This window comes from Phyllosticta citribraziliensis, assembly GCF_038025025.1.
Source record: "Phyllosticta citribraziliensis strain CPC 17464 chromosome Unknown J3D65scaffold_4, whole genome shotgun sequence".
NCBI classification, from domain to species: domain Eukaryota; kingdom Fungi; phylum Ascomycota; class Dothideomycetes; order Botryosphaeriales; family Phyllostictaceae; genus Phyllosticta; species Phyllosticta citribraziliensis.
In genome coordinates this window covers 1,610,264-1,622,986 of record NW_027117341.1, presented here as the reverse complement: position 1 = coordinate 1,622,986, position 12,723 = coordinate 1,610,264, and the positions used below count along the sequence as shown (strand labels likewise).

The following is a 12,723-nucleotide window of genomic DNA, read 5'->3' as shown; positions in this document are numbered from 1 at the left end:
AGTGGTTGGAAAAGAACTGGATGGAGATATCCCCCACGACGGGTACACTTGCCCCATCTGGATTCCCCAGACGTAAGCTCAGCGTGCATGTGAAGGGAGCGTTTACGGCAAATACACTGACTGCCGGCACCACTCAAACTACGACAATTCAAATGCCTATCCCCCAAAATGTGCCTACACGCGGACAACGAGAAATTCAAAGCAGCTGGACCGCCTACAATCCCTCCGCTTTGCCCACCCACGGTTTGCCTTCGTCCATATACTCCTGCGCCTCGTCCTTCTCGACCACGTCAAAGAGCGGCATTGCGCTGAAGTACCCGGCAATCCTCGACCCAATGCTGGTCCACGTCAACCGCGCTTCCTCATCGCCAATCTTGACCGTCTGGATGCCTCTCCCCGCCGCCGCCGCATCCGCCAGCAGCTGAACACGCGCGCACTTCTCCATGGCGACGAACCACCACACGGCCTCCTCGATGGTGCCGCCCACGGTCAACAGCCCATGATTCCCCAGCAGCGCGCACTTCTTCTGGCCCAGCCTCTCCGCGATGCGCTTGCCCTCCTCCGTCGCCATGACCACGCCGCCAAAGTTGGGATACACGACGTGGTCTTCGTAAAAGGCGCACGAGTCCTGCGTCAGCATGTCGAGCGGCACCTGCAGCGCGCAGAGGGCGCGGCCGTGGATGCTGTGGCTGTGGGCCGCAGCGACGACGTCGGGCCGCGCGCGGTGGATGGCGCCGTGGATGGCAAACGCGGCCGTGTTGAGCAGCTGGTACGGCGACGGCGACGGCAGGATGTCGCCCGTCGCCGAGATGTGCAGCAGCGACGACGACGTGATTTGGCTAAAGGCGAGCCCGAACGGGTTCACCCAGAAGGTTTCGGGGTTGACGGGGTCCTGCGCGTCGTCAGCCGTTACCTCATCTCTCCCACGATGCGCACATCTTGATGGTTTTGCTAGCTATGTGTACTCACCCTGACAGTAATGTGCCCCGCAACCCCCTCATCGAAGCCCTGCAGCCCAAAGATTCGAAACGCCGCCGCCAGTCGCTGCTTCAAGTACGCGCGCTCAGCGTGCTTGTCCTCGAACACGCGCGGCCGCGGTACGCCAATCGACTGCCGCTCATTCAGCTGCTGGTACGATGCACTCTTGTCCTCGGCGCGTGGTTGCTCTCCCGGATGCGCCACTGCGCCGCCGTGATAGACGTCCCTGCCGTCTTTGTCGGGGGCGTCTTGGGCATGGTCATTCCGCTGGTCTATCTTTGGAGCGTTCTTGGGCTGCAGAGTCGTCGTGTGCGTGGGGCCGCCGTCGACGTCGACGACTTGAATAGCCGAGGGTGGGGGTGGTGGAGGCGGGGCCATGGTGTTTGCGGCAAGCTGTGGAACTGCTGGCGGATTTGGTTGCTTGCGTGCTTGCGATTGAACGCCAGAGCTGCGAAGAGCCGTATAGAGAGAGAGCGGGAGCTCAATGGTATGTAAATAGCTGAATAGGTCTCAAGCAGCGCTCAGATGACAGAGCTGCTCTAGAGCTCAAGCGGGAAGAGATAGCGCGTGCGCAAAGGCAGCAAGCTACATGGATATATAAGGCAACGCCCATTGACGAGCGACCAACACCTCCTCCACCCATCCACGCCATCCACGCATACCTAACACACTCGGTACTCGGCCTCGCTTTCTGTCCGACTTCATAGCAAATGGCCATCCATCACGTCTGCTCCAACCAACCAATCGACACATGCTTCCTCCCTACCTAAGACTTCTACTCCCACTTCTAACTCATTGAACGCGAACAATCAACCATCGTAGCTCGCGCCCTGCGAGGCATGCATGGCAGCCGACAGCGAGCGACGCAAAAGCTTGAAATACGCCTGTCTGCCTCGCCAGCCGATTAGCCGGTTCAGACGGATCGAAATGCTTGGCGGCGCGTGGTGCGGTGCGGGGCGGATAATAAGTCTTGGGTCTTTGAGGCAGGCAATTGGCAGAGGGAGTAGCAGCGGAGGCGGCAAGGCGGAGGCGGAGGCGGAGGCGGGGAGGAGGAGGGGTCCATTGGCCGACCTACCCAGGCAAACAACGGCGGGGCGGAGGTGCCTAGTGCGGTTTGGGGGGCGGGAGTAGGGATGTAGGGATGAAGGGATGGTCGTGGTAATGGTAGAGGAGGTGTGGGTAACATAGAAAGGACAGCAGCATATGCGCGCCGCCCTGTGATATAAGTAAGGTATAGACATCCGCTGTACATGTCGGTAGGGCTAAGGGCATGCGTTCGTGCAGACGATGTCTTCTGTCAACATGAATGCGTCCAAGGAGCATTCCTATACCGCTACAGCTGCATATAGGGGATGGCATGATCGACGAACTACCTACCTTTCAAGCAATCAGCTTCAACATGACAATGCTGTCTCACGCCCTGTGGCTAGGATGCCGCGGGTAATTCTGAGGAGCTTGACTTGACGCACAATGGTACGCGGCACAAATCAACGAGCCGACTAGCGACAGCGGGGTAGGAAGGATTGCTACCGTGGGGCTGCCAGACGGTTTCTAGCACTGAGGGCGGAGAGACGGTGGAGTGGTGGTGGGTTTAAAGAAGGAGTCAAGTTGGAGGGATTAGTTATGGAGAGGATCAGGGAGAGATAGGGGGAGATGGATCTGTTACTAGTCGCTTACTTGCTTACTTGCGTTGGAGTAAGTAAGTGACGGTAAGGTGAAGGATATCCCATACATAGATGATGTACTGCGGAAGTGTGGTCTGGCTGTTGTGCGGGAACGTAGATTGCTACATGTAGGCAAGATGGCGCAAGTCTCGCATTCGCATTCTATAGAAAAGCAATCAGGATGCTTTGTTTGACCATGTAGCTAAGGTATGCTGCAGACGGGTCAATTAGATAGTCTTTTCTCACTTCTCGTGTTGGCAAGTCTGTGCCAGGATGGTGAAGCAAATCTTTGGAAATGAACGCGACACGGAGAAGATTATGGATCAATTGTCTGGATGGTGTCTCCGCAATCGATGGCTCATGGCTCGGCGCGTTGTTCTAACAGACTGAAGCATTGAAGCCTTGCAACAGAAAAGGTGTAGGTAATGGGACAGATGGGAGCGCCACCATGCAAGTCATGAATCGGCCGTTCATTCGTGTCTTCTTGACCACCGTCGTCAATCGTGGAGCTGGCGCAGTCCTCCATCGTCCGCCAAAAAGCGGCCGAAATCTTCGTCTTGATGCGCGCTCTGCTCTGCACGCATCTCACCAGTCGTCCGTCAGTTGCTCAGCGATAGTATTGCCGTTCGTCGTATGGAGCATACGGCCCGCGTGCACCACCAGGAGGAGTCGGCGCGACAGGAGGTCTCCTCGGCCTAGCAACAGCCACTCCGCCGCCATGCTGGACAGGCGGGTCCCTCCGCCGCATGCCCGGCCGGGGCGGCGCGGGCGTGGGATCTCTCGCGGAGGAGCGAAGATTCTTCTTGACGGACGGGGCCTTGCCGAGCCTGCCGCCCTCAAAGCCCTGGTCAGCGTATCCGGCGACGGCGAAGGGCGGCCGCGCGACCCTCGAGTCGCGGTCCGGCGGGAGGCCCAGCTCGACCAGGCCGTAAAAGTAGTCGAGCACCTCCGGGTAGCGCAGCACCGAGAGGCGCCAGTCGTTGTCGATGCCGCGCTTGAGCTCCGCGTTTGCCTCGGCGATTTGCGCGCGCAGCGTGTTGAGCGCCGTCGGGTGCAGCGGCGGCGTCCCGTGGTATTGCACGTAGATGGAGTAGAAGGGGAGCGACGAGAGGTACGCGTTGTGCGCGGTTTTGCGGCGCGAGCTGAGCCGTTCAAACGCTTGCAGGATGTGCGTGCGCGAGTGGTTGACGACCCAGTCTCTGCGCTACTCGTTAGCCTGCGATCTAGAATAGTACACACGCAAGAAATGAAAATACCGTATTTCTTCCAAGCGCTTCTCCATGGACCTCTGCTCGGCCTGGCGCACAGCCAACTCGAGGCGCTCGGCCTCGCAGGAGCACTCTTGACCGCGGACGGCTGGCTTGTTGCAAATGCAGCAGTTTGGCGCCGACTCGGGATCCATGACATAGGATAGCATGGTGGAAGGGGAGCAGGCACAGCAGGGAAGACGGAGAGGGGCTCAAGTAACGGTAGGCCAGCGCCTACGTGGCGGGCTGATGTTGGGGTTGGCGACAGCAGGCGAGTTGGGCAGGCGATGGCCGGTCATTGTCGAGATTGCGGGATAAGCAGCAAACGGCGCCCTCAGCAACTCGGGCGTCGACGAGGAGCATGCACGTCAGGCGTGGACGGCAGGTGTTGGTCAGCCTCATGAGGGTGGGAGAGGTGGATGTCAAATGTCGGTCCACGGCACACAGCCAGGCCAGGCGGCGGGTCGGATGATGGGACACATTTGGTGTGGCCTTGCAGCTCGCCCGCACGCTCTTGTCATTCGACGCCTTGCCAATTATTTCTTCTTCTGGCCGACCCGTTGTCCAAAAAGATGGACAGCAACCATGAGCACTCCAAATGGACCGTCGGACCTGGACGAGATGCAGAAACACGGCGCAGCAGTGTTTGGTTGACGAGCAGGGCGACTGAAAACACTCGGGTTAACCAGTTCAAGGCAAAGCGGGGCTCGTGTTTTTATGATGATGGAGCTGCAGTCACCAGATGCTGTGGTCGGGCTAGCGCATAGGTGGTACGCTAATGGGAGCAGAAACAATGGATAGCTGGTCTAATGACGGCGTGGCGTGAGAGGTTTGTCCCATTGCTCGGTCAACTCGAGGGACAGACTATTTTGAGATGACTGCGCGTAGCCATTAATGGTCACGCATCTTTACTTTTGCATGTATAAGGGTGTATCTCGATCGGATGGATCATGGATGCAAACAGCCATGGCCCCACAGTGAACAAAGAGGGTCTGCTGGTGGAGACCTGACATGGGCTGGAGCTGGGGACAAGGAACGGACCGGCCTGGTGCTGTGGGTGGAGCAGTACAGCAAGGTTTAGGTAGATGACGCGGGAATGGAAACACCCATGACCGTCTCGGGCGTCCCGCCCTCCCGTCGGCGGCGAATTGACCGGATCGCGAGAAGGCGCGGGCCGTCGACGATGGTTCATTGATGCTGAGATGTACAAACATGAAGCCAACCACGGGGCAGAGGGAGGAATAGCCTTGGGCGACCGTTGTGGACCCTTGAAAGCCGATGGCCGGATTGCGTCACGGCTCGAGTTACATTACCTAGTGCAAAAATGTCTCTCGCATCGACTCGACTCGACTCGGCCACTTCTCTACCTTGGCTTCTCTGCCTTCACCCGGTGCTTTCTTCCAACTCCCCCCTCGCATCTCTCTTTGCGCAGATTACCAGGTAAAATCCTCGCTCAGTCCATCGCTACTCCGACCTCGTCCTCCGCCGTCCATCCCGTCGGCACCTCCGCCGTGTTTCCGAAACACCGGAGCTCTTGACTTTGCCCCTGCGCCAAGATTTCAACCTCTTAGCTAGACACTCTTGGATGCTTTCTGCAAATACCCGCCAACAAGACGTCGATTGATCCCTCGCCCCATCGTCCATCCTCATCCTGGATCACGACCATGCCTCGGTCTCCCGCCGTCATCATCATCGCCAGGTACGTCTTTTATCATCCGCCTGCGAGTGCTCAACATTTCTAACCATTTATCCGCTTCCCAGACACGGCGCCCGCCTCGATGCCGCCGACAAGACCTGGCACCTCACATCTCCGACGCCTTACGACCCGCCTCTCACCTACGGTGGATGGTCACAATCGCGAGCCTTGGGAACCCGCATAGCCAGCATCCTCGATGCGCGCCAAGAGGCCGACGAGGAATACGGAGGCCACAGCCGTTCACACAGTTTGGATGGAAATATTGCCGAACCTCGTCCTAGCGGCAAGAAAAAGCCTCGCAAATACAAGGTCGTCGTTCACAGCTCGCCTTTCATCCGCTGCGTGCAGACCTCGGTGGCCATTTGCTCCGGCATTGCTCAATTCCAAGGAAAGGGTTCCTCAAATGCTCCAAGTCCCAATCTCTCTCGGAGCAACTCCCCGCATCGGCGACGGGCTACTTTGGCGACAGCGAACGGCGGCAACCCTCCCGACCCCAAGATAATTCCCGAGGCTGAGGACAATCCTACGCGCAATGTCCTCGGTAAGGCTCTTTTGAAAAAGGAAATCGAGAAAACCACTTTGAGGATCGATGCGTTCCTGGGAGAATGGCTTTCGCCTGACTACTACGAGTCAATCACACCCCCGCCTCCTTCGACCATGATGGTTGCGTCAGCCAAGGCCGAGCTTCTTCGACGCAGCGATTATGTCGACTCTCGCCCCAATTCTCGGAGCGGAAATTTCCCTGGCGGCTGGGGTTCAGACGCAGCAAACCATGGACGTGGAGGATCACTTTCGGCACTGGGTAGCCTCGCGCAAGCTCTCCCACTTCGTGACCGTGCCGGCAGTCAAGACAGCGCTTCCAGCCATTCCACCCGCAAGCGAGCGGCGCCGATACCAGCTCCCTCCAAGTCCGACATGAGCACTTACAGGGCGCCAATCCCTTCATATGCCATTTCCCCTGCCGAGCCGATCCCTCGAGGATACGTCGCACATGCCCGGGATGCTTGCGTCGACATTGATTACCAGTGGGACAGTATGCGGGAGCCGCATGAATGGGGTGATGGTGGTCAATTGCCCGAAGAGTGGAGCTCCATGCACAAGCGCTTCCGCCGTGGCCTGACCAAGATGGTGGAATGGTACCAGACACACAACGCTGCGGAGCACCCGGAAGATGCAGTGGTTGAAACTCATGACGATCTCGAAGAAGATGACGAAGAACTGGTTTTGGTGTTGGTCACTCACGGCGCTGGGTGCAATGCCTTGATTGGCGCCCTTACCAACCAGCCCGTTCTTCTGGATGTTGGCATGGCGTCGCTTACAATGGCTGTGCGAAAGGATGCGCCTGAGCAGGAAGATCCAATGTCGCCGACCAACAGCACATTTCCATCTCTGGGGCGGCAGACTTCGGGTGGCCAATCGCGATTGTCGGATGAGTATGACATGGTTCTTGTGGCCTCTGCGGAGCATCTGCGCATGGGAGCAGATCCAGCCAGATTAGGGCCAATGCCCGCTCCACAGGCCATGGCTCAATTTGGAGACAGACGTTACTCGGTCAACGCAGTTGCGGGCGATGGCGTTGGAGAGCCCGCTCGTAAGACGAGCTCTTCTCTTGGGAGCATGCGCCGCAGCTCAACCATCCACAACCTGACGAGGAGCTACACGCCAAGTCCTGGCCGTAGCACACCCGAGAGTCCAACATTCACGCCCTCGATCGGCCTTTGGAGCAAGCGCATGAAGCAAGACGACTCGGCGTCGACCGGCACAAACACGCCCAACACGGACTTTTCCCTAAGCGAACAAGATAGAAAGACCAACGAGAACAAGATCAAAGAGAACGACCAGATTAAAGAGCAAGACGAGATTAAAGAGCAAGAATCTAATGAAATGGCCGAAGCAGTAGACGATGTCAAGGAACTGCCGCCCAAGATCGGTCGGTCCATGTCCCAACACGGCCTTTGGGGCAGTCTCCCGACTGGCTCTCGCAACGAGCGCGTGCCGGGGCCTAAGCGGCGCTGGACCATTGACCAAAGAGAGGCGTAGATTTGTGATTGCTTTCTGATCTTTTGGTCGCATGCCTTGGTAGGTTATGTTGCATGAATAGAGCGTCGGCGTTGGGGCTTTTGACAGTACTTGTTTTGAGAAAAGAGAAGTAGAAGCAAGTAAATATAAATAATTAAATAAACAAGTAGATGATTGATTGAGTAACCAATGAAGACATGTAAAGTGTGGTCGGAGCGCGGCTGACACGGGATTGGCGAAAATCGCAGAGACGCCGTTGGCCAGCAGCCAGGGGCAAACGTCACCGCGTCGGCCAACGGCGAGACCCATCAGAAGCTCCAGCTCAAGCAAAGGAAAACCACCTCCAGCCCTCGCCTCGCCGTACCCAAGCTCCTCGTCCCCTTGACTGATGCTCAGCCACCTCTGCAGCCCTCCGCCCTCCCTCGTCCAATCATGGCTGCTCCATTCGCTCGACCTGCCAGCCAAGGCCGCCCGTGTCCGTATCCTGGCTCTGGTCAGACAACAGTCCACCGTCTCCTATACCTTTCGCCTATTCTACTCTTACCCCTGCTTCTCTCTACTTCTCCCTAGCTCCCCCCTCAACTCATTTTAACTCCTCCTAAAAATGTCCGTCGAAAACCCCACCGCCGAAGACGTCATCACCCACTCCAGCGGCGCCCACGATGCTCCTCCGGACCTGCGCTTTGTGCACTACAACGACGTGTACCACGTCGAACCCTCCTCCGCCGAGCCGGTTGGAGGCATTGCCAGGTTCCAGTCGCTCGTGAACCACTACCGGGATGATGCCAAATTCCAAGACCAGCCCAAGCTCGTCACCTTCTTCTCAGGCGACGCTTTCAACCCCAGCTTGGAGAGCTCCGTCACAAAGGGCTCGCACATGGTCCCAATCCTCAATGGGATAGGCACCGACGTTGCATGCATTGGGGTACGACTGCTCCAGAGCTTCATGCTTCTTGGCACCTTGGGAGCATTCTAACGTGCATGCAGAACCACGACCTCGACTTTGGCATCCGCCAGTACCGCCACCTCACCGGCCAGTGCAAGTTCCCCTGGCTGCTCGCAAACGTACTCGATCCGGACCTGGGAGAGGGCGAATCGCTCGCGAATGCTCCCAAGACTGCCATCCTCACGAGCTCCAACGGCATAAAGATTGGCGTGATTGGCCTGGGAGAGAAGGAATGGCTGGACACAATCAACTCGCTGCCGCCGAACCTGATTTACAAGTCGGCCACGCAGACGGCAAAGGAGCACGTGCCGGGGCTGAGGGAGCAAGGCTGCGAGATCATCGTTGCCGTAACGCACCAGAGGGAGCCCAATGACAACAAATTGGCCAAGCAGACCGAGGGGCTGATTGACATCATCCTCGGCGGACACGACCATTACTACAACCACTCGCTGATCAATGGCACCCACGTGCTCCGATCCGGCAGCGACTTCAAGCAGCTCAGCTACCTCGAGGCATGGCGCAAGACGGACGGCAGCGGCAAGTGGGACTTCAACATTGTGCGGCGCGACGTCGTCTCGTCGCTCCCCGAGGACAAGCCCACGATCAAGGTCGTCGAGGGCCTGACGGCGAAGCTCAAGGCCAAGCTGGACAAGCCGATAGGATACACGGCTGCTCCCCTGGACGCGCGCTTCACCACTGTCCGCACGCGAGAGTCCAACATTGGAAACTTTGTCTGTGACTTGATGCGCTACACATACTCGGGTGACTGCGCCATCATGGCCGCAGGAACTATTCGAGGCGATCAGATCTACGCTCCTGGTATTTTGCGGTTAAAGGATATCATGAACTGGTACGAATGCTCCCAACGGCGTCACAGTCCTCGCTAACTCGGCTCAGCTTCCCGTTCGAAGACCCCGTAGTCGTCATCAAGGTAACGGGCTCAGCCATTGCAGGTGCCCTAGAGAACTCCGTCTCCAAATACCCCGCCCTCGAAGGCCGCTTCCCGCAAGTCTCCAACATCGAATTCACATTCAACCCGTCCAAGCCGCCCGGCTCGCGCGTCTCCGACATCTCCATCGCGCATGCGCCGCTGGACGCGGAGCGCGAGTACACGCTCGTGACGCGCGGCTACATGGCGCGCGGCAAAGACGGCTACGACGACCTGCTCATCGAGGCCGAGGGCGGCGCGGCAAAGGAGATCGTGTCCGAGGAGAACGGCATCCTCATCTCGATGATGCTGCGCCAGTACTTCATGTCGCTCAAGGTGCTGGGGCGGTGGAAGCAGTGGGGCCCGTCCATGGGCCGCCACTGGGACGGCGTCCAGGAGCGCATCTCCAACCACCATCCGCACCTCGAGCCGCAGCGGCCCGGCGCCAAGGCCGTCGAGCGTCTGCTGGCTTCTGCCAATGGCGCGAAGAAGGCGCCGGCGGGTGCGGTCGATGCTGGTGCGGATGGCAGACGCACGCCGCTGGGCACGCGGCCCGAGGGCGCCGAGACGCCCCTGGCGGAGAGCGAGACGGACGACACGGGCACCGACGACGAGGACACCGACAACGACGTCCCACCTACCACCACCAACACCAACGGCCACGGCGACGCCGCCCCCCACCGCCCTCGCACCAACAGCGCCAAAGCCTCGCACGAGGCCGCCGCCGCCGTCCAGCAGCGCGAGCGCGAGCTGTCCATCATGCGGCGCGTCATGCGCAAGTGGTGGCGGCTGACGGGGCTGCCGGGGCACCCGGCGCTCTGCGATGATTTGCGCGAGGGCGAGTTTGTCGTTAATTGGACCAAGGCTATTGCGCCGCGGTTGGAGGGGCGGATTAGGATGGTTGAGGGGTAGTGTGAGGTTGAAGGGGGTGGGAATGAAGGGGTGAGGGGGTGAGGTGTGGAAGGGGTGGAATAGCAGCACTTAGCCACGTTTGAATGGGATAGAGGATGCATCACTACCATGTACCTACTGCCTGCATATGTAGATCAGATTCCTCCATCACACTGAAGCTTCTCCTTCCCCCTTTCTCTCCTCTCGTCTCCACTACCTTTTCGTACGGCCATGGAGAGACGGGGAGTCTGTGACGAGACGAGTGGCCGGTTGGCTGGCACAAATATGCCGGTAGGTAAGTGCTCACGGAGAGTGTTTAGTACCAGAATCGTGGTGTGGTTACTGATACATGCATGCGAAAGACGCCAACAACAGACAGTGCGCGAACACATGGGAATGGCATTCTACCACCCACATCCAGACCGACAGACAAACAGCATTCTAATGCCGCGCCCCAAAAGACCCACAGCCTACAAATCGCCATGCGCAACGCGCTGCACGACGATCCCCGTCGCCGCGCCGCCGCCATTGCAGATGGCCGCCGCGCCGTACTGGCCGACCTCGAGCTGATGCAGCAGCGTCACCAAGATGCGCGCGCCCGAGCTGCCGATGGCGTGGCCCAGCGCGATGGCGCCGCCGCGCGGATTGACGTTGTCGGTGCCCATGCCGAGGATCTTGGCGTTGGCCTTGATGACGGCGGCAAAGGCCTCGTTGAACTCCCACACGGCGACGTCTTTGGCGGAGATGCCGGCGCGCTCGAGCAGCAGCGGGACGACCTTGGCCGGGGCGACGGGGAAGTCGACGGGGTCGACGGCTGCGTCGGCGTAGGATACGATGCGTGCGAGCACGCGGGAGCTGGAGCCGTGGGCCTGCGCGATGGCTTTGGAGCCCAGGACCAGCGCGCTGGCGCCGTCGTTGAACGAGCTGCTGTTGGCCGCCGTGACGGTGCCGGTGCCGTCGCGGACGAAGGCGGGCTTGAGCGTCTTGACCTTGTCCAGCTTGAGGCGGTTGTAGCCCTCGTCCTCGGTGACAGTGACGTCGCCCTTCTTGCCCGGCACCGTGACGGGGACGACCTCGTCTTTGAAGTGGCCGGCGGCCCACGCGGCTTGCGCCCGCTGGTACGACAGGATGGCGAACTCGTCCTGCTCCTCGCGCGTGATCTTGTGCTTTTTGGCCGTGGCCTCGGCGCAGTTGCCCATGTGGATCTGGTTGTAGACGTCCCAGAGCCCGTCGCTGATGAGGCCGTCGGCCAGCTTTTGCTCGCCGAACGGCGGCTGCTGCGACGCTCGCGCCATGTAGTAGGGCACGCGGCTCATGTTTTCCATGCCGCCGGCCACGATGGCGTCTGCCTGGCCCAGCGCAATGTCCTGCGCCCCGATTGTCACGGCTTTCAGTCCCGACGCGCAGACCTTGTTGATGGTCGTGGCTTCGCATGATGTGGGCAGGCCGGCGAAGATGGCGGCTTGTCGGGCTGGCGACTGGCCTGCTCCGGCTTGCAAGACCTGGCCCATATAGACCGTCTTGATGAAGGAGGCGGGCACCGTGGATTTGGACAGGGCGGAGCTGATGGCCGTAGCCCCTAGCTTGGGCGCGGGAACAGTTGTGAAGGCGCCATTGAACTGCAGCCGTGTTAGATGGAATGTTTGTGCCAGATGTTGCGTAGACTTACCACGCCAGTCGGTGTCCGCGAGCCACTGAGTATGTAGGCATCGCCAACCTCGCGTTGTGGACGTGGAGTAGTAGTGCTGAAGAGCCGGCTACCAGCGGGAGCAATGTGGGCCTTTTGCTGGGCAAGGCGGCGCAGGGGGGCGGACTGAGCGCAGCGGAGGGACGACGAGGTCGACATGATGCAGGGCTTCAGGGACCTGTGGAATCGCAGAGGCAGGGAAGGTGGAGGTGCAAGAGTTTGGATGACATGGTGTCGCTGGAGGGCCGTGACGGGCCTGGGGAAAATGACGAAAGCGGGGGATCAGCAGCAGCCGAAAGCCTTCTTTTGAGCCTCGGGCCGCGCGGGTCGACCATCCGGAGCCGGTCCGTGAGAGTCTGCCGGGGACACCTGGACATTTTTGCACCACCTTCTTCTCTCCCTCTCTCCTTCATCGCCATCTCAATCGCCAATCAACTCCGCGTCACCAACTTATCGCCATCCGCACGAGGAAGGCCTTCAGCATCGTGGCATTGCAACACCACCGCCCGCTCCACGAGGACCGACTTGCACTCCTGCCATGAGCTCCATGCTATCGAGCGGGACAGGATGATAAGCCTCTGAAACTTGTCTTCTCGTGTCTTCTCGTTGTACACGTCGCCGTGCGCCTTCTGTTTTTCGCTCCCTCCTTTCCAATTCTCTGGTCATG

General features: G+C 59.4%; 5 protein-coding genes across 5 annotated transcripts; 2 read left to right on the top strand and 3 right to left on the bottom strand.

Annotated features, from left to right (window-relative positions):
* Nucleotides 1–214: 214 nt before the first annotated feature.
* Nucleotides 215–1,356, bottom strand: J3D65DRAFT_645191 (class II aldolase/adducin N-terminal; the record flags this gene model as incomplete). Its single annotated transcript, XM_066802195.1, has 3 exons — nt 215–892; nt 970–1,149; nt 1,201–1,356. The coding sequence occupies 3 exons, from the start codon at nt 1,354–1,356 to the stop codon at nt 215–217; spliced, it is 1,014 nt and encodes a 337-aa protein (XP_066657063.1).
* A 1,893-nt stretch (nt 1,357–3,249) lies between these two features.
* J3D65DRAFT_645190 (uncharacterized protein) lies at nt 3,250–4,044 on the bottom strand (the record flags this gene model as incomplete). The annotated part of the gene is made up of 2 exons (XM_066802194.1): nt 3,250–3,841; nt 3,899–4,044. 2 exons carry the CDS (start codon nt 4,042–4,044, stop codon nt 3,250–3,252), a joined length of 738 nt encoding a protein of 245 aa, XP_066657062.1.
* Nucleotides 4,045–5,060: 1,016 nt separating this feature from the next.
* Nucleotides 5,061–7,788, top strand: J3D65DRAFT_568903 (uncharacterized protein). The gene is made up of 2 exons (XM_066797616.1): nt 5,061–5,588; nt 5,651–7,788. Exons 1-2 carry the CDS (start codon nt 5,554–5,556, stop codon nt 7,623–7,625), a joined length of 2,010 nt encoding a protein of 669 aa, XP_066657061.1. The 5' UTR covers nt 5,061–5,553; the 3' UTR covers nt 7,626–7,788.
* Nucleotides 7,789–7,928: 140 nt separating this feature from the next.
* J3D65DRAFT_619819 (5'-nucleotidase) lies at nt 7,929–10,680 on the top strand. Its single transcript, XM_066799797.1, has 3 exons — nt 7,929–8,529; nt 8,592–9,400; nt 9,448–10,680. The coding sequence occupies exons 1-3, from the start codon at nt 8,209–8,211 to the stop codon at nt 10,388–10,390; spliced, it is 2,073 nt and encodes a 690-aa protein (XP_066657060.1). The 5' UTR covers nt 7,929–8,208; the 3' UTR covers nt 10,391–10,680.
* J3D65DRAFT_297571 (Thiolase, N-terminal domain-containing protein) lies at nt 10,615–12,374 on the bottom strand. The gene is made up of 2 exons (XM_066795175.1): nt 12,039–12,374; nt 10,615–11,988 (listed from the first exon to the last, which is right to left on the bottom strand). Exons 1-2 carry the CDS (start codon nt 12,213–12,215, stop codon nt 10,840–10,842), a joined length of 1,326 nt encoding a protein of 441 aa, XP_066657059.1. The 5' UTR covers nt 12,216–12,374; the 3' UTR covers nt 10,615–10,839.
* Between the last annotated feature and the right edge of the window lie 349 nt (nt 12,375–12,723).